Genomic DNA, 26,857 nt, shown 5'->3' with positions numbered 1-26,857 from the left:
TCTTCTCACATTTGTTTTAATCCAGCTTGCCAAACTTTAGAGAAATAGTCACCGTTTAAAAATCAACTGCTTTTCAACCAAATACTAACAGCCAATATTTAGGTCAGGTCAAATTATTAGTCTAGTGAAGCTCCTCTAAAATTTTGATGAGAACTGACGTCATGGATGTTGATGAAATCACTGTGGAAGCATGTAAAGTATAAGAAGAGCAGGCTGAGACAGGTGCCCAGTGGGACTCCTTCACATACTGGTATATCAAGATCCTGAGACATGATATCAGCAGCTAAAAAAATAACCATGACGACAACAGATGATTAAAAAGAAGATTAACAGCTGCATAAATACAAACCCAGTTTTCAGGATTGTGAGTTCAGATTTTTTTGTCAACTCTGTAAAAAGCCATGTTTAAACAAGTACATTACATACAGACCAATTTCTACTAACAGTTACAGTATGTACCTTGTCACTTCACTCTAACATTACACCTGATGATCATGTTAGAAAAACCCAGTAAATGCTAATGGAAGGGTTATACTAGAGAGATGACTGGGTTTTTTCATACGTAGTACAAGTTGGAAATTAAAGTGTGTATAGCTGTTCTGAAATGGCCACATTTGAAGACAAGTTGAAAAGGCAGCCATCAGATATACAGTTGAAACAAAAGACAGATAGCTAAGAGAGGAATTCAAACCCTGGCTTTTCACCTCTGCACAGCGAGCCAATCACATTGTTGACACGGGTGAAGGGTCGGAACGTTGGCTTCGGGAAGTTGCAGGAATTGTTAAACACGGAAGGGTTTTACAAAGCTATTAAACCATATGACATGCAGTTCTGACGGAGCACACTGGCGCCTCAAGAATAGTAAACCTCTTAAGTCACTTCTCAGACTTTGGTAAATTCTTGTGCATCAGTGCAGTAATTGCCCCCACCCACCCTCACATATACACATATACAAACACACACACCTCAAACAAAAAAAAAAAAACAGCAGGTAAAAAATGTTTATCCCAGATGAGCTATATTTCCTTGGTAAGCAGATGACAAAACACTGAAAATGAAAATTAAAGACTTTAACCCTACAAATAAATAGAAAATTAATAAGATGCTAGGGATCATTCATCAGGTAAATACCCTCCACTGAAGTCAACGGAAGAATAAATTAGAAAAACAGAGGCTACATTATTCTTTTTAAAAGCTTGTTGAACCTTTAAAAACATTTCTGCATAGATAGTCTTGTATTCAAAGTTTGTGTTCTAGGTCTACAAGGATGTTAAAATATCCCTAACATACAGTTCTGATATGCACTCATTTGTGATGAACAAACCTAAAGAATACATGGTTAAAAAAATAATAGTTTCAAGATTATCTATGATCATGTACACAGTGATGAGATGATAACCCTTACATTGTTGGTTTCTAAGAGAAGTTAAGTACAACATGGTAAGGGTTACATGGAAGCACATGGAGACTGTAATGGAGAGCTAGGCAATTTTGGCTAGCTGGCCTGTGCATACTGCGGCCACTAACACAATATACACCATTTTGTTTTTAAGCATGAGCCAATGTCAGGGATGCAATCAAACTTCTAAATACATATGTGAGGATACCCAAATGGCATCAAGGGCTCACTGGGACACAAATGGTTCTGCAACATTTGTGTGTGTTCATGTGACACTGATGGAACAACAACAATGTCATCTGTCTGTTCATGTATTTCAGCCATGTCCAAACTATTCCACAAAGGGCCGCTGTGGTTTCAGGTTTTCTTTTCAACCAAGCAGCAGCACAATCAACTGATCTCAGTCTTCATAAAGTTGATTGGTCAAACTGTGTGCTCTTGACTGGTTGGAACAAAAACCTGCAGCCACACAGCCCTTTGTGGAATAGTTTGGACATGCCTGATGCTTTGTTAATTTGTGTACCGATATGTCTTTGACAGCAATCAAGTAGCAACAATGACCCATTACTGGGTGTCAAAAAGATGGATCCTACTCAACGTGCAATCCATTCTATTTTCCAGGCAAATATCTGAAATTCAGGTGAATTAAATTTTGTTAGCCTAAAATTCAAGAATTCCATTCTTCCCTTATAAATATATATATGAGACAAAGTGGCGAGGGGAGTTCTCATTTTCACCTTTTACATTATTGAAAGGATAAACAGTGCAGATACAGCATGTTACAATAATTGAAATAATGCTATAAATTATCAATCAACACAAAACATAGTGTAGATTTTTGACCTTTCTCAACGGTATGTCTATTATTATACAAAGTAGTTACATTAAAAAGCTAGGCCAACTGTTAACTAGCCCGGTGCAAAATAACAGACAATATTTAAAAAAAAGAAAAAAATATATCGTATTATTGTCATTTAGCAATGATATTCCACAAAGCAATGATTGCCTATTATCATCAAAGAGTCAAAAGTGCTGTTCAGTTTTCACCTGTAGGACACTATCCTTGTAACAGATGAAGTAGTTGTAGTAACAGCAACATGTAGCACCAGTGAATGTCTCTCTATCCTTCAAAGCCAAACATCAGTACCACCAAACTCTTAAAGCTAACATCTCTGCTATGTGTTTAATGGTTCAAGTTGGCAAAAGGTAAGACATGTAAGTTAGCTTTGACTAACCTTTCACATAGCAAACACCACCTCTTTTATTTTTTTACCAACTAGCTTTACCAACTAGCTTTAACAACTAGCTTTTTGGCTTTCTGTTGCAAGCTACTGTGACTTCGCTACATTGTTAGGACTTACTGATTATAATCACCAGTAAAATTAGAGGGTATAAATCGACTGCCAACAGCAAACATGGACCAACAGAAGAAGCAAATGAAAATGTTAATTAATGTAACCACCTTCAGAATGGAAATCTAAGAAACCTCACAGAAAAACTGGAGTCTGGCTGTGCTTAAAACCTGCCACTGCAACAGGCGAGGCCTGAGTGAATTTCAACACATCTAAAGATGAGTTAAGATGTGAAGCTGTGAAGCTGAGAAGTCTTCTGATTTTGTTGGAAAGATTTTTAACCAGAGCCACCATTTTTCTGTTCCACCCCAGAGGTTTCATCATCTCAAAAATTCGAAAATGTAAAAAATCAATAAATTAAAAGAGAAACCAACATATAGTGCTTTAATTATCAAAACTCAACTCATGATTGTGAAATGTTTGGTAACTTTTAGGAATTTGTATTGACATTGGATACAATTACATTTTTTTATTTTTTATTTCATGACTATTTTTCTCACTAGCATTTCCTTTTGTCACTTTTTTTGGATAGAGCTGCCACCACTCCCCACCCACTCAGGTTTAAGCCAATGACTTGACAAAACAGATTTTTTAAAACAAAGACGCACTTAAATAAAATGTCCCTCTAATCAAACTGCTACCATAAAAATAGAGGGTCATGAAATAACATTTTATAAATCATTTGTTGAGTTTTAACAATAATTAAGTTTGTATTGTACTCCTCTTATCCATATAAATTCTTATTAATTTAGATAATACTGACTCTTTGGCATTCCATACAATGAGGTCCAACAATTGTGATCTTTATTGAGTCAGCTAAATTCTGCTCAGCTCTCACCTCTGCAATGACATTATTGCTCTTCCTGTGGCAGCTTTATTCAGTTTCTTTGCTGAATTATTGGGAAAAAAACTGTGCAAGTGAACGCCAACTGGCAATAAAAAAAAAAACAGTGAAAAATTGACCTGAGGCATCGAGAAACCTGAAATAAGAACAGAAACTACTGAGACACATAGTGAGCCAATTGCCTTTATGTGTACAGATTTCTATTCTGAAGGGGTTGTGGCTCAGATGAAGCTCAAGAGAATCCAGGTGTTTCCAAGGAAGAACAGACTAGAGACCCCATCCTCTCTATTCACCATCAGGAGGATAGGTAAGTAACTAGGCTGCCCCCATGACCGCTTTCTAAAGTCATTACTGCATCTGAAGTACTATTAGTTAAAGTCAGCACTACAGGTAGGCAAGCTGATCCTAAATCTGTGTCTAAAGGCAACTTTAATATTGAGAAAGGATGGAGCTATCTGTTCTCTCTCAAGGTTGATGACCAATGACAGTGTCTAACCACTTTTCATATGCAAGGGCGAAACGTCTCTGCTCAGGGTTACAGCAGTCATCCAGGATACTGCTCACAAAGCTATACTCAGAGGACAGGGCGGGGGGGTCAGGCAGCAGGATGCCTGTCTTCAGTCGTTTGCTGTCACGTAGTTCTGGAAAGGATGCCCCGTCTACCTCCATAGCCTCAGTAGCATGCCCCTGTCCATTCACACTCTCTCCCCGGCCTGCACAGCTCTGAGCACCAACTGTCTGCAGGCCGGGGTCGCTGTCATTGAGGTGGACCAATTCACTGCCTCCGTTGCTGCTGTAGTGCTGGTATTCCCTCCTCCAATGGTGCCACAAGTAGAAGACATGCCGCCTGGAAGGGGTGGAAGCATACATCAAACATCTTATCATTGGATTATACTGTACAAATTCCCTATATGGCCAAACGTACAGTATGTGGGAACACAGTCCAAATATTTTCAGTCTGGAGCTGTTTTTTTTTTATGCATCAGGCTAAATTCCCTTGTTTCATGGCCAACAGTCACCTATGGGTGTAATATGTGTATCCAAACACTTTTTGTTTATAATTTATAAACCTGAGGCAATTATGGGAACTAGCATTCATATTACTAATTCATATTCATATTTATTTAATAACCAATTAGTTTACCTTGAGATATGATGAATCATACAAAGCATACTGAGCTGCTGAATGAACACATTTGTAGTACATTCCTTACAGTCGTTGGCTTTCCCAATGTAGTCCGATATTACTGATGCATTCATGTGCAAGTACAATGTTACTGTTGCAGCTGGTTGAGGTTGACTTGCATTTAACTAAATACTTTTTAAACTGTTAGGGTACATAATCAATAAAACAATAATACAAAAAACAACAACAATCTTATAAAAGACAATTTAGTCCATTCTAAAGCAGCAGTAGAATATGGAACAAGTACCTCTTCGTTGTACTTCCAGACAGTCCTTGCATAAATTAAAAATGTAATTCAAATGTTCACTCACATACCACCACTGCTTTTCGCAGATTTATACCAATAACAGCAGCAAAAATACAGCCACAAGTGGCCATTTGCCGGGTTCAAGCCTACTTCGCTATGGAAGCTCAATAGGCCAAAATTAAGCCACAGGCAGCAATGAGCAAGATTTAGTGTAATCTAAAAAAGGTTCCGAGTTGAAAAATTTGGTATTTGTGGTGCTTTGGCAGAACTATTCCCAACCTCAGCTGGAAGGTATGTTTCAGATTTTATGATGGTGTAACCACAATTTATAATTTATTCAGTGATAGGCCACACCTATGTCCTCCAATTAATAAGGTACTTTAGTGCAGCAGATTAGTAGGAAAATCATTCACTTTGGTATACAAGCATGAAATTTGGCACAGATACTCTCTGAGGGCCACTATTTTGGAAAAAGGCGTTGGCCACTCAAAAATTCAATATGGCGGCCATTTTTCAAGATGGCCACCGTTCCTGTCGAATATTAATTATTTCAATTGTTAAAATGGTGATGCAAGCATAAAATTAGGCAGAAATACTCTTCAAGCTATTCAGTGCTTATTATATCAATTATTCGAACAGTGATCCAAGCATAAAATTTGATACAAATACTCTCTAAAAGGACATGTTAATGGAAAAAGATGCTTGTCCCTCAAAAATTCAAGATGGCCACCATTTTTAAAGATGGCCACCATTCCTGTCGAATATTAATTATTTCAATTGTTCAAATGGTGATACAAGCATAAAATTAGGCAGAAATGCTCTTCAAGGAACACTGTTTTGGAAAAAGGTATATGCCACTCAAAAATTCAGGATGGCGACAATTTTCAAGATTGCCACCATTTCTGTCAAAAAGTCATAATGTCTGCTTTGTCTGCCTCCTCTTCTTTGACCTGGCCGGCTTAGTTAAACTTGCCAGGGATATAAAATCCCCGCCGGCATTGCTCTCAGGTTCATTGGAGTACACAAGCCTCTCCACCACGGGAAGGTGCAGTCCACAGAGAGGAAGGGCCACTGTTAGAAAAAGGAAGTGACCAGAAAAAATTCAGGATAGAAACCATTTTTCAAGATGGCTGCCATTCCTGTCCTCTGTTCATTGCCACTGTTTCCAAATAGTGATACAGAAAATATGCCACAAATACTCTGTTAAGGCCACTTTTTGGAAAAATTGGATGGCCAATAAAAAAATTCAAGATGGAGACCTTTTCCAAGATGGCCGTCATTTCAGTAGTATGTACACTGATGCACACATGCATGTTAGCAAAAATACTCTAACAACCACACTTTTAGAAAAAGGCAATCACAAAAATTCAGGATACATTATTCAAGGTGGGTGTTGCTTTAATAGTGTACTCTGTTGGGACTGGGTTAAAAGGAAGGATTGGAAAAAAAACAGAAGTTCTATTCACATTTTTACCAGCTCAAAGGCCTTGTGGTTAGAGTGTCAACCTGAAATTGAGAGGCTGTGCCCTGCCGAGTCATAATAAAGACTGTTAAAAATGGTAGCCAATGCCTCCCTGCTTGGCAGTCAGCAAGTGTGGTACTGGGGGCAACATACCTAGGAAGGTGTACATATACATTACGGTCCAGAATCAGGAAATTGGCTCTCGGCCCACCGCAAGGCTACGTAATTTTTTTATTCACATTTGCAATTGCACAGTTCTGTGCAAGTGAAACCCAATCTAAAACATTTGCATCTTCCATGGCATTCTGATTTGCAGCCACACTTGGCTAGTTGTTCACAACTTTGTGCAAATGGTGCATTTGCTGTCCAGAAGACCCCCCACCCATTGTTCACCAAGCTTTTTCCATCCCCAGTCAGCAGGACTCTCTGCTTCCGGCTGACACTGGGTTGCTTGACCCCATATGCAGCCTGCCTGATATACAGCATGTTTAGTGTGTTGAAGCAGAGCTTCATATGGCCTCTGCTTTCGGGCAAACATGTCAAGTCTAGCCTCATCTACACTAACAGCTGTGCTTGATCGATCATACAGCAGGACCACAAACTTCTCAAGGATCTCCAGGTCACTATGAGTCAGAACAGGAGGGTATTGACTTAGTTTGCTGAAGATGAGAGAGGCCACACAATCAGCCATTTTGGGGGTTTGTTGTCTGAGTAAGGCAGAGGGGTTACCGTTTTACCACCTCAATCATAGACATATTACACATTCAGGTATGGGATACAACTAGGTTCGAGTCACCTACACCTAGCCCGATCATTCATCCAATGCCATTTAAGTCCCGTGTGATCTGTACACCTTCCAGGTAAGCATACATGAACAAGTCATGTATTGCCCCGCTTACCCTTGGCTCGGCTCTCCCGCGCTGGCACAACCTGTCAATTCAGGTTCGGCTATCTAACTACATCTATTACTAGCTAATTGATGAGGGGCTGTTAGACAGCATTTGGGACACTAAACTTAGCTATACTATTACTACTAGTCAGGAACTACAGTGAAAGTAAAACTAGATCAGCTGACTCTAATCCCTATGCTGAGTTCCACAGCAGTGAAGTCACCAGTGTGCCCTGGTTGTGTATTGACTTCATCTCTATTAAACAAAACCTTCCTTTACACATTAACCACACCTTTTTCCATGAGAATGTTCCTTGAAGTATATTTGTACCAAATTTGATGATAGCATCACCCATTTAAAAAATTGATGTAAGGATTCAAGAGAAATGGCGGCCATCTCGAAAAATGGTTGCCATCTTGAATTTTTGAGTGACAAGCACCGTTTTCCAAAAAAACATTCTTAAGAGATTATTTTCACAAAATATTATGCCTACATCACTGTTGGAACAATTGACATAATGAGCATTTGACAGAAATAGCGGCCATCTTGAAAAAATGGCCATGTTGAATTTTTGGGTGGCCAACGCCTTTTTCCCAAAAAGTGACCCTTAGAGAGTATCTGTACCAAATTTCATGCTTGTATACCAAAGTGAACGATTCTCTTGAAATATGCCATTAATCTGCTCCACTACTTCAGATTTTGGTTAATAATAGCCCACAGTTTATGCAAAACAAAATTGGTTAAAGCAGTGCATCTCAATTATTTTTGGTCATGCCCCCCCAGAGGACAGAAATGTTTTGAGATAGGCAATTTCAGTTATGATACCGTATAGTCCATGGGCCCGACCAGATTTTGGTACCACTCAAGGTGGCAAACCTAGTAAAATTTTTTGAGATGGTACATGTCCATAGATGATATTTTGGTATGATAACCGTAGCTTTGTGACAGTTATCAGCACATGAAGTTAAACACCCCCTACAATAAATAGGCCTCCAGGCGCAGGTGCATATCCTACTATATGCTCATTTTTCAGAGCTTTACTCATCTTTTATGAGGGCATGTTTGGTAGCATTTTAGGGTAGATTCATAGCTTTCATTTAAACCAGGTTTTGGGCCTGTCTAAAAATACAAAAGGGCACATGGGCTTTTCAAAATATCAACCACAATTTTTCCACAATTTTCGCCTAAACTGTAGTTTTTTTTTATAGCATTGTGAAATGTAACAGCACTGACACAAATAACAAACACTGAAATACTCACAATACAGTAAAAATTCAGGAAATGTATAATCCTCCCATATTATCCTACATGGGCCCCGGCGAGAATTGTCAATAATTGCTAATTGTTTGGTATTTTCAAAGCGTCTTTATTTAGCAGGCAGATCAGATCAGTAGATTTTTATCCAAATATTTAATATTTAAAGACTTCTCATCAGTTAAGATAGGTGGGTGTCCAGTTGGGTTGTTTTTCAGCCTTTCATGCGTTTTTTTTTTTGTTTTTTTTTCCCCCTCGGGGTAATCCTTGGCTAAAGGGATAAAGTTCCCTGGTGGAGGAAGGCAGTTCAGGGCCTTGGCTGCTGCTAGTTTGCCTCTCAAGTTGCCTCGAGCCTGGCATGCTCCAGAAGATAAACAGGTATGGTTTATGATAAGAAGGATCTGATGAGTTTTTTTCTTGTAAGGCTGGGAAGTTAACAATTGTGTGTGGCATCGGGCTTCAGTATTATCAAGTTTGCTGTTGATAGAGGTGGTGATTGTGATTTGTTTTCCTTACCAGTCAGGTGTAGGAAGTTGGAGCTTAAAGGGATATTCCGGTGTAAATTTAATCCATGGTCTAACACACTGTGAAACTGTGTTAGACTCCCTCTCGAGAGATAAAGTTTGCAGACCGCTAGCTAACGTAGTTTTAGCATCCTCAGAAACGGCCGCACGACAACAATACATTGCAGTAAATGGGTCCAAATATAAAACCGCCATCAAAAAGCCACAAATAATGCTCAGAACAGCACCAAACTTCAGCAACATCAGAAATAGGGTTCCAGCACATATTTCAAGGCACCAAACATTTGATATAGTTGCCGTATTTGTCGGAAAATATTAACGAAACTCACCACCCGAGAAGCCTTCCTTGTTGTGGGGAAGCCCTGTGAGTTGATTACCGAGTGCAGTAGAGTCCCGCAGTAATGATCATCATTGAGCTGCGGAACTCTACTGCACACGGTAATCGACTCACAGGGCTTCCCCACAACAAGGAAGGCTTCTCGGGTGGTGAGATTTGTTTTTCTATTCCGACAAATCCGGCAATGATATAAAACGTTTGATGCCTCGAAAAATGTGCTGGGACCCTATTTCTAATGTTGCTTACGTTTGGTGCTGTTCTGAGCATCTTTATATTTGGACCCATTCACTGCAATGTAATGTTGTTGTGCGGTTGTTTCTTGGGATGCTAAAACTACGTTAGCTAGCGGTCTGCAAACTTTATCTCTCGAGAGGGAGTCTAACACAGTTTCACGGTGTGTTAGACCATGGATTAAATTTACACCGGAATATCCCTTTAAAGATGGGGGGCAAAGACTTCCATTAAGATGAGCCAACCGGAACTCTTGTCGGTGCCCTGTCTTTTTCCTGATTCCTGAAGTATTTCTTTGGTCCCTGAGTTCATGAGTGTGAAGTTGACTTTTACATTTACCTCAAGGACAGCAGATGCTTTTGTCCAAAGTGACTTACATTAAGTACATTTGTCACAAGAGAGAAACCATGACTTATCACCGTCGATGGAGTAAAAAGAAATATAGAAACAATTTTCAAGCTCTCATCCGAGGATCGTAACTGCTATTTGTCAAAGATTCTTTAAGTGCATGAGTGCACAAGTACTATGATACGAACATACAAGTGCACGGTTTTCCCTGCCATTATACGGCTTAGGCGAGGCGCCCAAGCATTTTTGCCTCCCGCCTAAGCAGGGTTCTCCCCAGACAGTGGAACAGCGGCGCTACGCCGCTATACTCCGCACGTGACGGTGACGAGCGTCCGTCCGTCCGTCCCCCGGTTGATGGCTAGGAGCTCCCGGCTGACGGCGATGAGCGTCCGTCCCCCGGCTGACGGAGTTTTTTTAGCACGACGAAATCCGTCCGTCGTGTATCCCTCCCCGCCCCCGGACTGACGTTGACAAGCGGTCGGGTCCAGGGAACGGGTGCTTGCACGGTTAGACATCACTAGTGTGAGAACATCTTCAGAGGAGAGAACATCTTCAGCCAACTCCCTTTATCCGACCACTCTGTTGCCTCTTGTCTGACCCGTTTGGCAGAAAAGTTGCATTGAAACATACCGCCTCGACGACTGCCAATAACACAGTAGCGTGTACGTTCTGTGCTTGCGCGAGAGTGGGTGGCGCTAGTCTTGTGCCAGTAATTCAATCCATGGAACGGGGTGCATAGAAAAACAAAGCGCACACCATAGAGTTCAGCGGTGCACACAGAATTCCGCCCCACACCAGAATGGTCATACAGCTAGCACACAACCAATCAAAGAGGAGGATGAAGTTGAAGATGAAGTTGCCTTGACCCTGGACGATGACGACGACAACGATGATGATGAAAATCTACTGATCTGATCTGCCTGCTAAATAAAGACTCTTTGAAAATACCAAACAATTATTGACAATTCTTGCCTGGGCCCATGTTCCACTTTAAGGACCACAATCACCCCTCATAGTAGGATAATATGGGAGAATTATACATTTCCTGAATTGTTACAGTCCTGTGAGTATTTCAGTGTTTGTTATTTGTGTCAGTGTTGTTCCTACATGTCACAATGCTATAAAAAACGACTACAGTTAAGGCGAAAAAATTGTGGAAAAATAGTTGTTGTTGACAGTTAGAAGAGCCCATGTGACCTTTGTATTTTTTTAGACAGGCCCAAAACCTGGTTTAAATGAAAGCTATGAATCTACCCGTTAAAATGCTACCAAACATGCCCTCATAAAAGATGAGTAAAGCTCTGAAAAATGAGCATAAAGTAGGATATGCACCCGCGCCTGAAGGCCTATTTATTGTTGGGGGTGTCTAACTTCATGTGCTGATAACTGTCACAGAGCTACCACTTAGGATGGGTTATCATACCAAAATATCATCTATGGACATGTACCATTTAAAAAAATTTTACTAGGTTTTGCCACCTTGAGTGTTACCGAAAAGTCAAATTTTGGCCTTTGGCCCATGGACTAATATGGGTTATGCTAAAAATGCTTTATGAGTCCCATTCCCAACCTCAGCCTTAAGATATCTATAATGTGCCATGATGACTGGACTAATGGTTACTGAGTTCTGGACGAATTTATTTATCTATTTATTCATCTGAATATTTATTCATCTACAGTGCCTTGCAAAAGTATTCACCCCCCTTGAACTTTTCCACATTTTGTCAAGTTTTAACCAAACATAAATGCATTTTTATTGGGATTTTATGTGATAGACCAACACAAAGTGTAAAAATACAGAAAAGTGTGGTGTGCAAAAGTATTCATCCCCCTTTACTCTGATACCCTTAAATAAAATCCAGTGCAACCAGTTGCCTTCAAAAGTCACCTAATTAGTAAATGGAGTCCACCTCTGTATATCTAATCTCAGTGTAAATACAGCTGTTCTGTGAAGGCCTCAGAGGTTTGTTAGAGAATATTAGTGAACAAACAGCATCATGAAGCCCAAGGAACACACCAGACAGGTCAGGGGGAAAGTTGTGGAGAAGTTTAAAGCATGGTCAGGATATGAAAAAAATATCCCAAGCTTTGAACATCTCACAGAACACTGTTCAATCCATCACCTGAAAATGGAAAGAGTATGGCACAACTGCAAACCTACCAAGACATGGCCGTTCTCGTAAGCTTTTTTTTTTCCGGCATAGACACCTTTATTAAGCAGTAGACAGAGAGGAAATACGGGAAAGAGAGGGGGATGTGACATGCAGCCGGAATCGAACCGGGGTCGGCTGCGTATATGGCATGCGCTTTAACCACTCAACCACCTGCGCGCCAGCCGTCCACGTAAACTGACAAGCTGGGCAAGGAGAGCATTGATCGGAAGCAGCCAAGAGGCCCATGGTAACTCTGGAGGAGCTGCAGAGATCCACAGCTCAAGTGGGACAATCTGTCCATGGGACAATTATTAGTCATGCTCTCCACAAATCAGGCCTTTAAGGAAGAGTGGCAAGAAGAGAGCCATTGCTGAAACAAAGCCATGCAGTTTACCACAAGCCATGTGGGGAGCACAACAAACATGTGGAGGAAGGTGCTCTGGTCATATGAGACCAAAATTGAAGTTTTTGGCCTAAATGCAAAACACCATGTGTGGCAGAAAACGAACACTGCACATCACCCTGACCACACCATCCCCACCCTGAAACATGGCGGTGGCAGCATCATGCTGTGGGGATGCTTTTCTTCAGCAGGGACAGGGAAGCTGGTCAGAGTTGATGGGAAGATGGATGGAGCCAAATACAGGACAATCTTTGAAGAAAACGTGTTAGAGTCTGCAAAAGACTTGAGACTGGGGCGGAGGATTACCTTCCAGCAGGACAACGAGCCTAAACATACAGTCAGTGTGCATATGTGCATCACTGGAAGAGAATTACACCAAAAGACATGCAGCTGTCATTGCAGCGAAAGGTGGTTCTATAAAGTATTGACTCAGGGGGGTGAATACTTTTGCACACCACACTTTTATGTTTTTTTATTTGTAAAAAAAAATTAAAACCATGTATTTTTTTTACTTCCACTTCACAATTATCATATAAAATCCAAATAACATACATTTATATTTGTGGTTAAAATGTGACAAAATGTAGAAAAGTTCAGGGGGGGGTGAATACTTTTGCAAGGCACTGTACCTTCACAAGGATATTTTTGATCAATAGCTGCCATGTTTTTCACCCGATCTTCCGCATTTGGTGCTGACTGAGTCAAATTTTAAACTTTTCTGTCCTTCAAGTTGGAACCCTATTGAACCCTTTAGGCTTGAACCCTGAAGAGCAACAATCAAATCTCTTAGCAGCAGGAGTCTTGTTTAATTCCTGATGTAACAACAAAAACATTCATTATAGTTTAGGTGCTGTGCCGTACTATGCTTTGGTTTCACCTTTTAGGATATTTACAGCTTATTTTAAGTATCTGCCCTATGTTTAAAGTCTTGTGTTCTGTTCACTTCGGTGGCCTTACCGGTGACTCCAGAGTGTCTCATGTCCAGGGAAGGAGTGGATCAGGTCGGAGCACAGCTCTATCTCCTGGCAGAAGAGTTGAATAATTGTGGTGAAGCTGGGCTGTCTCTCCTCCTCACCAGCTGCCTCAACTCCTGACAGCTCCCCATTAGCCTGGGCTTGGCTGTGATGGCTAGGGCTGCTGCTGGGGACTGTGCTGGAGTTGTGCTGGGGAGAATTGGTGGCGGAGGACAGCGGCTGAGAGAGCTCAGTGATCAGCTCCTTGAGCAGGAACTGGCGGTAGTGGAAGCCACTGTGGTCGGACACATGCATGGACACCCACAGGCGCATAGAGGACAGCTCATCATGGAAAACCTGTGAGGAAACATGGCAGTGATCACAGGTTTTTGCACAAAATAGAAGTCTAATATTGAGAAAATACAATGTGTACTTGGGGAAATTGTCATGTTTTCAATTTAGTCTAATAAGTGGGACATCTTCATTTAGTTTACCTGTTGACTAAGTAGAGTAATTTACCAAGACAAGCTGCAAAAAGAATAAATAATCCAAATTTACACTTTGTAAATGGATATCTAGATGTGTTGTTCTTAGAATTATTCCAAGTATTTTGAAGTAATTAGCAAAGGATATAAACAGCAGTGTTGTTCAACTTACTTCCAAAATGTAATGTAGTACATATTCATACTTATCATTTTACTTAACAGTACAGTAACTGTTTACCTTTCCTTTACTTTTACCAAAATAACGGCATAATTATGCTAGTCATTATGGAAAACGTAAGGTCACATTGTTTGGCGACTATAACCGCATTTACCTGGTCTCCATTGAATATAAACACTTTGCTATTATTCAAAACCATCGTTTGTTATTTCTCTTCTGTTATGTGCAACTGGAAAAAGACGCCTCTTACTGCAAAAACTGTGTTCCATCTGACTGGGTCCTAAAGCATGAGGCAGGACTTTGCACCAAAACACATTGAAATTGCTTGGCTTCCATGCAACACAACTACCCAGCCATAAACTTTTGGAAAGGGAAAATGACTGGCCTCACTCGTGGGCGATTGAGCCATTATCAACAAATCATTCTACCATGGTAGCAAAGATACATGAAAGAGCCGATTAGCCTTCCAAACTGGGAGCACTTGCTGTATTCCAGGGGCTGTCCAGGAGTGAAAATGAAACAGAAAAAAGAGGTGGACAAAAGGAATATAAATAGTGGTGTAATGGACATGATGCATGACTTTGATGGCTGCTTCAAAAGGTAGGGAGTCAGCAAATATTTTCCAATCTCTTTGCTTACAAATAGTCTAAGCAATACAGCCATGTATAGAATATCCATACTGACAAAAGTTAACACATTTATATCATTATAGCCATCAACCTGATGGGTCTGACCAGGTTGAAAAGACCTATTAACAGTTATTTTTGGGTGGTAGCCCGTTACTGGACTTAGTAACTGTAATAATATTGCCATAAGTACATGTTATTTTGCTCTGTTACTGCTTGAATTTATACAGTATTGTAACACTTTTTTAGCAACTTAATCCCAACACTGATAAACAAAATAATCTAATATGATGTTTCCGTTCAGGTATCGGAGAAAGAAAAATGGCATTGGACAATCTTTACAACACATTATTTTGATCTTGGAAAAAACAGGAAAAGAAAATCTATTCCACATCCCACCTTCACATTGCCCATTGCCATGTGCTGCAGCACCCAGATGCGGTGGGACCAGGCGTTGTAGTTGCTGGGATAGAGGCAGGCAGCGTCACAGCACACCTTCATCTCTTGGTGGAGTGTCCTGGCCAGATGGTCCCCGAGCTGCTGGCTCCTCTCTGCATCAGCCTGCTCTGTCTCACCCTGCTGCTGCTGCTGCTTACTGGTCTGGCCCTCGGCAGAGAACTGACGCAGGATCTGCTGCAGCACCCAGCGTCTGTAGGGAGATGACAACTCCTGGGTTAGAGAGCTACAGTAACCTGGTGTACTGTTACTGCTAAACCATCTGTCAATAAAAATCACTCAGTTTTATAACTGCTAAAACTATTCAATTGGTATCTGAAAGTAAAAAACAACTAAACAACAACCTTAACTAGGAGTTGACACTACACTTACTATCATAGAAGGTTGAGCACCGAGCTTTCACTAAAACTAATCTAGTTCTGTTTTATCAGTTTTCCCTAAAATATCAAGCATAATTATTCAACATTTAAAACAACAACAACTTGATATGCAATACCCCCCATAGGTTTGCATGTCTGTTACATGTCATAACAAGTTGCTGTCCAAGTCCTGCTGTTCTTTAAGGAAAACATGGCTCTATGGACCAGTAACTTAGAACATCAACTTTGCAGTGATGTGCTAAGGAGGTGGAGCAGGTTGTCCACTTATTGGAAGTTCAGTTGCTCTCTGGATCCCTCATCTGCATATCTAAGTATTGTTGGGCTAGATACTGAACCCCAAATTGCTCCCGATGTGCAGGTCAGCACATTGCATGGCAGCCTCTGCCATTAGTGTATAAATGTGTGAAGGTGAGTATTGTTAAGCTCCTGTGGTCAGTAGACTTGAAAAGTACTATATAAATGAAAGTCCATTTACCATCTCTTGCTCTGTCTGGTTATTATTTGCCAGAGAGCAGAACAGTGAGGGTGAAATAAAAATATTCATTACATTTAATAACCACCAACCGGCAACAGTATTTTTAAACTACAGCTCAGCAAAGATAACCACATTGACATCACCAACACAAGCACGTGTTCATATGCTCATGCGTAAAAAGAAGCTCACACTCTACAGAAGACCAGACAATATATATGTGGAATAGCACTGTGAAAACAGGACAGTGACTATCTTTCAGTCTCCCAGTTAAGGTTTATTTATAATTTTGGAATGATGCAACACAAAAAGCAACAAACTGATTGACATTAGCCTATATTTGTTAATTCAAGGCAACCCCTAGAGCAGGGCTATTCAATTGGAGGCCCCAGGGCCGGGTCCGGCCCCTGAGGAATTTTGTACCGGCCCTTGGAGTGAAGTGTGGTTATTACATATGGGTAGCCTCATACAGCGCTTGACTATGGTTAATTGTACATTCTATCATGCAGTAGGAGGCAGTATGCATCCCCTTAATCCATGCTGGCAAAACAGTTAGAATATCCACCTGTTTCGGCCAGACATATATTTTGGGGGACCACACTTGACCAATCAGAGTCCCCCATTCCCGCTCTAGTGCTGCGTTCTGACCACTCTGACTGACCAAGCACGAAGTTTGGCTAACAAGAAAAAATGTCTCTCTCTACGTTAAAAAACAGAAAAGTTGACTTAGAGAACAGGCAGTTCAACAGTGAATGGACAGAGAAATGCACGTTTATTGCCGTTGATGCGAATCCTGTGTGCTTAATCTGAAACGAGTTCCTTGTCGTGTGCAAAGAGTATAATTTAAGAAGGCATTTCAAGACAATGCATGCCAACTTCGATGCTACTTTGCCACCGGGCTCTGCTGCTTGGAGGCAGAAGATAACAGTCGCATTTTGTTGCGGGCCTGTACGGATCAAGAGAGGGCAACTGCGGCATTGTTACGAGTGGCATGGATATTGGGCAAAAAGAAAAGGCCGTTTACAGACTCGGAGACAGTCAAGTAGTGTATGCTGGCATCCATTGAGGAGGTGGTAAATGATGAGAAAAGCCGAAAAAGCCTTATGGATTTGATCACGCAAATTCCAATTTCTGACACGTCAAATATGAGGAGAGTCGAGTCCCTTGCATCGGACGTTTTCGAGACGCTTTTGGACAAGCTGAGGAAGGCCGAGGTGATGTCTTTGGCCGTGGATAAGTCGGCTGATAACAGTGATGTTGCACAGCTGTGCCTCTATGTGCGATTTTTTGATGGTGAATGTTTTCTTGAGGATCTGCTTGGACTAATTCCCATGGAGGGGCACACTACCGGTGAGATTCTCTTCACTAAAATTGCTTCATTCTTTCAGGAGAACAACTTGGATTTGGCATGCATCAACATCTAGGTGACGGATGGTGCGCCTCTTGATGGTGGGCCTCTTGATGGTGGGCAGGGATCAGGGGCTCGCCGGGAAGATGGCAGCCGCGGCTCCGCAGGTGAGATCTCCACACTGCCTCATCCACCACAGCCTCCTGTGTGCCAAACTCAGTGGTGAGTTAAAAGAGACCATGGACTCTGTCATGGCAATTATAAACTTTATCCGCTGTACTTCCAGTTTTCAGCATCGCCTTTTCTGCAAGCTGTTGACTGACATGTCTGTAGAATATAAAGATTTGCTCATTCACAATGACTTTAGATGGCTTAGCAAAGGAAACGCTTTGAAACGTTTTCGTGAACTAAGAGAGGAATTGAAGTTGTTAGTTAAATGAATTAAATTCCAAACAACTGATATGGCTCACCTAAACTGTGAGATGCAATTTGAAATAAATTTCCTTGATAAAATACCATGCACTGTTATGTTATTTTAATTCTATTCTGTACCATACTATGCATTTTGGTTGTATTTTTGTTGGTGGAGATACATTTGATGTTGCCTGTCACTCAGATGAGAGCAATCTTAAATATCTGTGATATGGCTGACCTAGACTGATTGATGTTCAAATTGGACAAAAGTGAGTACAGTAGTAGTCCATGTGTGGATTTATGGGTCAGTCAATTTTATTTTTTTTTAGAAGGCAAAAAGTGTGAGTTGTATTCAGTTACCAATTAGCTACATTTCTGTTTTTAGCCAGATTTCCCTCTTTACTTGTAACACTGAAATTTAGTTGGTACAGTTATGTGCAACTGCATTTCTTTAATTGTCTTTGTCTCTGATTTTTCAAATTGTATTGCCATTTGAATGTAACAATGCCTTGGGCCTATGTGTCTTAGTGCATCACAATGTGCATATGTTTTTCTGCATTTACAAAATAGAATATATTGACTCTTTCAGTATGTAATTTCTTTATTTTGTTACCATAATACCATATTTACTCATATTCACCGGCCCCTTATTTTGCCTCAGTTTCATGAACTGGCCCCAGTTCCAAATTAATTGAATAGCCCTGCCCTAGAGGGTCCAAGGTCAACCTGCCACAGTCTCACAAAATCCCATGGTGTCATTAATGAATTCTGATTCTGATGTGAAGTGACAATGATGGTGTTTAGAAAAGCCTTACCGGTGTATCCACGTCTCTGGGCTCTTGGGGAATTTGGTGAGGGCCAGCTTGCCCAGGTAGAGGTCCTTCTCTGGGTTAAGAACTCCAGACTGCAGTAGCTCCTTCCTGCAACAACAATCAGTCATGGATTACAGTAAGTCTACACAGCAGACTATGGCCTTTTCTCACAGGAAATGAATACCGTCCTTCAGGTGTGTTGAGCTGTGGTAAGCATTTCTATTAATATTCTGCAGCAGTCTCATGTTCAGTTTTGAGTATACTGGGTCTGTGTGAATGCTGGACACATTTTTAAGGACAGACAATGCAGCTGGCATCCATGAGATCAAATCGTTCTGCAGCTATGTTGTTGTCAGTGGCAGTTACTGGATGTATTTGTACCTGACATTCCATGCAGTGGTGAAGTCCGGGTTAAGCAGCAACAGAGTGCAGGTGATATCCACCAAGGCTGAGGAACACAAACATCAGCTGTTAGCCTCTCTGATTATCTACATTACTTCAATTTTGAGACCAGACTTGGTTTTGACGATTATTTGGCCATCAAAACATTTATCATGTGCTGTTCTGCGTACAATAACAAAGCAAAAAAAGCTTAAAAAGAATAAATAAAAAGGCTTGTCTTTAATCACCAATTTAAAATTGGGAGCTTGTTGGCTGACAATCTGATTCATTTGGGGCCACACCATGCCTCTCCGAAGAGGGGCTTAAGAACTTCCGTCCCATCTACAAGCAGGCTGCGGTGACGTATCATGACCTCAGCCCACCTGTGACAACCCCTTCTACCCCTCAAAAATCTCTATTTCTCTCCTGCTTCCCTGTATGTACTTTCAGACATCAGCCTTAGTTACCGTTTTAACACTCAACTGTATTAAGAGTCATGTTAAGTTACTTCTGGTGAAATGCAAACATTTTCTGATTTTGCTGCTTCATAGTTAAAGCTTTTGAATAACTTCAACACTAGGGCTTTTATCGTGAAGAAATTATGTGAAGCAAAACATGCTCTTTACAGATTTACTCAGCTTCGTTAGCAGGAAATCTGTGATAATAGTGTGAGTGTACTGCTTGTTTGACAGCTACTCCAGACAAAAACATCATTAGTTCAAGACACACCTACAATCAGGTAGCCCTGTTGAAATGCCACTTTAGGCTGATGTACGGAGTCAAGCTGAGTGAGCACATGTGTGTAGAAAAGCTATAGTTGATGCAATTGTCCCAGAAGCCATTTCAGACCACTGATTCATTAATCAGTCTTACTCACAGCCAAAAGAAAGAAAAGTGCCGTGGTCTGTAAGGATGCAGCATATGTTTTTTTTTTTCCAGCTGATTCCTGAAACCAATTATCACATGCTTCTCATGGCCGATACTGATAAGTTCATTGATATTTTCACTTTTTTCGTATATTTATAAAACTGATGATGTCATGAGTGCATCAACAGTGCACTGCACTTCTTATTCTACCTCTTTGTTTATTGGCAAAATTACATTTAGGAGGAAGGTTACATAACCTTCCCACACTTTTTTAAAGGGTACTGATGTTACAAAGAAAAAAAAAAACTTGTTGATTTATAAATTGAGTGAAGGTGATATTAATAAATATATGAGCATGTTTAAGTAACACATGCTCAAATGTGGTAATATATGACCTATGAGTTATTAATTTCCATGGTATTTCCTTTACACAATGCATCACTTTTAATTATCATAATCATTTTTTTAAGAGATTTAAGAGAAGATTATATAATTGGGAGAGCTAGCATTTACTTTAGAAGGGGAGGATCAGATATGCTCGCGAATAGACTCATATTCAATCGTCAGCCTTCAGTGTTTCCCCTAGGATGGAGTTGTAGCAGCGGAGGTGTCCCATGCAAAACATTTTCTTGTATGTTTGCAAACTGACATCTGGGTGGTTTCAATGTGTCCGCTGGCAAAAAAAAAAAAAAAAAAAGTACAAATGAGGTGTGATGAGCCAGTTTTATAAACTCATGGGTGAAAATCTAATATCACCTTTAGAAGAGACGTATAGGCTACATGAAATTTTCTCCACAGCAACTTGAAGAGGACACCAAATGTAATGTAATGTAATGTAACTCAAACACTGACACCCTGCCAGCAAAGACATAAAGATAAATTAATTCACCTACTGGGTGACCATTTAAGTCCATGTGTATGCCATCTGTATATAGGGGACACACTGGCCTTATACCTCCAAAAAGGACTGTATTGAGAAGATGTTTTGAGTGTGTTCAGTTACCTTCCCTGTCCAGCCAGTGTTTGCGCTGGCGGTACAGGAGCAGCTTGTTGTGGACATACGGCAGCAGGAACTTGACACACCAGCTCTCAACACCCAGTTTGTTTTCCACCAACACAATAGGACTACGGTTGTAGCGAGCCTCTGGACACGGGATCACACCAATTTCATCACTGAGGGAACAGACAGTTGAAAATGAAGGTTTACCTTGTTGTTCAACTGGTAAGTACAGTGTAGTAGTAGTAGTAGTACACTGAAGTACAGGCAATAGCTTGACTTGCTCAGTGGTGTTTTGAAGCCAATAAAGCTCAACTTCCCGGCTATGAAAATACCTGGATTGCAGACCAAGCTGGCCAACTTCTGGTTTAGCGCTCGCAGCTAAATATTAGACCTGTTCTTGTTCTTAAGGCCCGTTAACACTATGACAACCCTAATCTTATCTGCTGTCATACTGTGTGAGATGGGTCTTAAATAATCTTGTTCAAAACTTTATCTATGTCAGACTGTATGGTATGGAATTTTTACGTAGTAAAATACTTAATTCAGTATGACCTGTGACCCAAACAATTATTGTCTTTTATGTTTACTCACATGCATGGACCAGCAATTCTAGAGCCTGAGTTTAACCTGAAAAATGTTGGCAGTGCACCAGTTCTTGAGTATCAGCTGTAGAATGCCAATTTACTTTGCATGGTTAGTCAAGCTCATGTAGTGTTGCTGCCTGAATGGCAAACACAAATGAGACACCAGATGTGTAAATAACATCAAGATCCATATTTTGGTAGCATTACAGTTGAACATTTACTGACTGAAAAGTAAGAATTACAGTAACACGTATGTGGAATGTTTACTTTTTTAAAAATGACATCTCATTTTCAGCATTTTTTTTTATATATTGAACCATTACATCAAAACTGCAGTTCATACCAAACCATGATTTTAGTGCACCAACTGCTGCTAGTAATAATGATAATAATGTGGCATATGAGAGTACAATGAATATCTGGAGAACCTTAGCATTATGATATAAATAAATAGATAAGCATATGCATTCAGCGACGCATTGTGAACTTGCATCATCAATCTGCAGCAAAAAGGCGGCCAGACACAAATTCAGGCTGTAACACAAAGGACTTTGGTAACAGTGACACAGTTGATATTTGCACCTTATTTGAAAAACATGCTTGACATAAGTCATAGATACAAGAGATTAGATACTTCTAAATGTCTGTGGCTGGGTTGCAGCAATATACCTCTCAAACTATACCATTATATGAAAACTGACAATTATCAAATTATGTACATTTGCTTCTCTTTTATAATGTGTTGGGTGGGTCTTAAATCACTGCTCTCAAGTCTTCAGTCCAGTTAGGGTGTTTTTATCTCTGGTCTCCACATCGCCTTCTTTACAGGTTTTGTAAAGAAGCAGGCACTTAAAGGAAGTACATAGAACAGGAAAGGCTGACAGATATAAGACAACTCTCCAGGCAATATATGTAGTTTCTCCTTATCCTGATTTACTTAACAGTTACATAACAGTTTCCTGTAATGCACTTTCGTATATGTCTCAGATCAAACATGGGACTTGATTTCAATTTTGTCTGTTGGTAAATCTTGCAAGGATGATTCTGATTTTCAGTGTTTTGACTATTATAACTGAGTCTGAGTAGCTGTGAAAAGATTAAGGCTCAGTGCAAATGTATTTCTCACTACATATCAGCAGCCTGTGATGGGAACTTTTCACGTTTTTCATTTGGTTGGTGTGTGGCATATCAGCAGGTTTGGCTGGAAACATGGTCATCATAATTATTGTAGATGTTCAGGACTTCAGGTGTGTGCTCTTCACTTTACTCTACACCACACATTGAGTATACTAACCATGTATATTTAATGTTAGCATATTGACACGATCTTTAAGTACCAATTAATAAGCTATTTGCATTGTTAATACACAGACAGCTGGTGAGTACCGTTATCGTGTGCTCCAGAAAGCATAACTTAGCTTTTGCTAACCCTGACAGCCTGACGCCGGCGTCTCCCTACTAATGAGACCAAGGCACTATCATAACAAGGGGGTATGGAGAATTGACAGACTACCAAATTTAAAGCAAAAGGATTTGACCCTCGTTAATTACGAAATGTATTCATCAAAACGTTAATGTCACTGGCCCGTGTAGAATGGGGCACTTTATCAGACGTCCGACTACGTCAGATGGCTAACAAAGTTACACGAAATGACTCACTGTTAATTATATTATAGATATTACAAACGGAAAGAAACTTTGTCCACTGGGTATTTTAAGATACTATTTCATACACCTATAAAACAGAATTACAGCTAAACTATGTGGCTAAGTTGACAATTTTCTCTAAACCGCAATATTCCAGGTAATAGTCCAAGCCCAGGCAGTAGAAAAGCTGGTTCAAGCTGTTGTTTGGCTTAGCGTACGCTGGATGTGGCAGACTCCGCTGCAGTGGGTCTGACATGTTCACAGGCACGGATACTTACATGTTGGGGTTTCTCTTGAACGCGTTAATGATATCTTTGACGACTCTCTGGACCAAGACGTCCACCTCCTCCTCCGACTCCGCCATTTTATATACACTGAAACGTCACATGGGGAAAAGAATAGCATTACTACGGAAGCCTGGAGAGGTCATTGACAGACTATGAATGTTATACGAAGGCTCATTAAAACTCCTTTCATATCTGCTGTTTTCGTTTTTTCATTCTGACTTTTTTCTTATCTGTTTTGGGCGGATTAATGGTGGGGCTATGCAGTCAGGGATGGATAAATGAGAAATTAACAAAACAAACGATTCTAACCCCTTTCATCCCAAACCAGCGACCCTGATCCTTATTCCCCGCAGACGCTGACATCGGCCGCCGTGTTCCTAAAAGATCTGTGCAACACATACCCATGATAGGCCCCAGATTTCTCCAAATTGGGCTTTTTCAGCTACATGCTAATGGTCGTGTCTCTGGGTCCTTCCAGCTCACCATAAATTAATAAAACACAAACAATGATGGTTAATGACGAATAGTCCACGCCCACTTTCACCTATCAACATGGCACTCAAGATATTAGTTAATACTTGCCCCTAGAGCATGCATACCAAATTTGGTGAAATTCCGTCCAATGGTCTTTGAGGTAGGCATGTGTCGCACTTATAGCGCCCCCTATAGGTTGAGCTCAACATGCTTTGGTAGGCAGATTCCCAGTCCAGTTGAGAACCTACCCACCAAGTTTTGTGATGTTAGGGCAAAGGGTGTGGGAGTTATGGCCAATTATTTCTAAGCCCCACCCATTGCAAAAATACATTGGTCCGTGGCGGCCATGTTTTTTTACCAATCTGGCTCATTTGTAGTAGAAATATGTCTTTTCATCCCCCGAAGCCGTATACCAAATTTGGTGGTTTGTTGGTCAATCTTTCAAAAGTTTACTGTTTTTCACATTATGCAAATTGGCAAAAAATCGAGGTAGGCGGAGCTTTATGGTCCAAGAGGCTTTTTTGTAGAGCACATCGAGCCAGACTTGTGTGTTAAATTTCAAGCCAATCAGACTTACGGTGTGAGGGGCGTGGCCTTCCCAAAACACATTTTCAAGCCTTAGTGACAGCGCCACCATCTGGCTGACTGGGCTCATATTTTAATAAAAGTTGATGCACATCATTTCCAATCATTGGGACAAGTTTCCCCTTCGGGGTTAGAACCCTAATAAAGAATCATTTGAAAAACAATAGGGTCCTTGCAGGTTCCCTGCTCGGGCCCTAATAAACCGGCACAATTTCCTAATAAGAATATAGCCGCAAGCAGCAATCCGCAGGTTCTAACCCCTTTTGCCCCAAACCGGCCACCCTGACCCTCATCCCCCGCAGTTGTTGACATCGGCTGCCGCGTTCCTCAAAGATCTGAGCAACACATACCCATGATAAGCCCCAGATTTCTCCAAATTGGGTTTTCAGCTACATGCTAATGGCATTTATAGCGCCCCCTATAGGTTGAGCTCAACATGCTTTGTTAGGCCGATTCTCAGTCCCCTGGTGAACCTACCCACCTTTTGTGATGATAGGACAAAGGGTGTGGGAATTATGGCTAATCATTTCTAAGCCCCGCCCATTGCAAAAAGACATTGGTCCGTGGCGGCCATGTTTTTTGACCAGTCTTGCTCATCTATAGTAGAAATTTGTCTTTTTAACCCCCGAAGCCGTATAGCAAATTTGGTGTTGATAGAGTCAATCTTTCAAAAGTTCTATTCATTTTACTGTTTTTAACGTTATGCAAATTAGCAAAAAATCTGTAATAGCAGCTTTCGTGGTGCTAGAGGCTTTTTTGTAGAGTACTATCAGGAGGACGTGTATTAAAAATTTCAAGTCAATAGCACTCATGGCTTGGCGGGGAGAGCCTTTCGAAGTTTACACCCTATGTTATAGCTCCCCCATCTGACAGATTGGGATCAAATTTTCGGAGCAGCATTTGGATGTCATTTATACTCAACATACCAAATTTCATGTCTCTGAGTCCTTCCAGCTCACCATAAATTAATAAAACGCAAACAATGATGGTTAATGACGAATAGGCCACGCCTACTTTCACATATCAACATGTCACTGAAGACATTAGTTAATACTTGCCCCTAGAACATGCATACCAAATTTGGTGAAATTACGTCCCACGGTCTTTAAGATACGTATTTGTAGCATTTATAGCGCCCCCTATAGGTTGAGCTCAAAATGCTTTAGTAGGCAGAGTTTTGTGATGATAGGGCAAAGGGTGTGGGAGTTATGGCCAATCATGTCTATTTAGCCGTATACCAAATTTGGTGTTGATAGAGACAATCTTTCAATAGTTCTATTCATTTTACTGTTTTTCACATTATCCTAATTAGCAAAAAATCTAAGTAGGCGGAGCTTTATGGTCCAAGAGGCTTTTTTGTAGAGCACATGGAGCTGGACTTGTGTGTCAAATTTCAAGTCAATCAGACTAACGGTGTGAGGGGCGTGGCCTTCCCAAAAACGCATTTTCAATCCGTAGTTTCAGCGCCACCATCTGGCTGACTGGGCTCATATTTTAATAAAAGTTGCTGCACATCATTTCCAATCATTGGGCCAAGTTTCAAGTTTCTGGCCCATTCCAGCTCACGGGAATTTGAGCTCAAGTGGCAGACAACAAATAAAAATAATAAACCGACACAATTTTAGAAAAAAGGATATGAACAGAATCAAAGCTACAAGCAGCTTTGAACGGGCCCTCGCAGGGCATGCTGCCGTCAGGGCATGCTGCTGTCAAGGTGTGCTGCGTATCTGGTCTTGTTGCATGATCATCGCGTCCGTGTTTTTGACAGTGCAGGAAGGGGTTAAATGTCATTTCCTGTGTCCAACATATGGTGCTGTGACTATGACTGTATATTGGCCTATGTCTTGATGGCTCAACTCTAACTCAAACATGTGAAATTTGTAAAAACCTGTGGTATTCCCGGTCAAATTCAGTTGTGTTGAAATAAAGAAGCTTTTCATACTGCTCCAGCCTTGTGTCTGCTTTTGACTTGAACCAGATTCTACCAAGTGTAACACATCTTTGTGTGTGCGTGCGTGCGCGTTTTCGACACACAGGAGTGGTATTGTACTATCAGGTTGGAGTGTGCCTTGCAAACAAAGGCATCACATTTGTAGCATGTCAGTGTTGTTGCCGTTGTTGGGGGGCTTAGCCTGGGCCAGCAGCTGGGGCTTGCAGACTACTAACCAGACTAGCAGAGGGTGATGAGTTCCAATCAGAATCAACAGACACATGTAGTCTTGGAGAAGGACCTGGTCGAATGCTCACCATATTTCCCTAAACACATGCTTCCCCTCCA

At 40.8% G+C, this 26,857-nt stretch overlaps 1 protein-coding gene across 1 annotated transcript; it reads right to left on the bottom strand.

Annotated features, from left to right (window-relative positions):
- ptar1 (protein prenyltransferase alpha subunit repeat containing 1) lies at window positions 1-23,633 on the bottom strand. The gene is made up of 7 exons (XM_030417548.1): window positions 23,512-23,633; window positions 21,006-21,175; window positions 19,136-19,202; window positions 18,758-18,862; window positions 15,272-15,521; window positions 13,588-13,940; window positions 1-4,442 (listed from the first exon to the last, which is right to left on the bottom strand). Exons 1-7 carry the CDS (start codon window positions 23,595-23,597, stop codon window positions 4,061-4,063), a joined length of 1,413 nt encoding a protein of 470 aa, XP_030273408.1. The 5' UTR covers window positions 23,598-23,633; the 3' UTR covers window positions 1-4,060.
- Window positions 23,634-26,857: the final 3,224 nt, after the last annotated feature.

This window comes from Sparus aurata, chromosome 5 (genome assembly GCF_900880675.1).
Source record: "Sparus aurata chromosome 5, fSpaAur1.1, whole genome shotgun sequence".
Taxonomy (NCBI): Eukaryota; Metazoa; Chordata; class Actinopteri; order Spariformes; family Sparidae; genus Sparus; species Sparus aurata.
The sequence above is the reverse complement of the archived record's forward strand: the minus strand, read 5'-3'. Positions and strand labels throughout refer to the sequence as shown.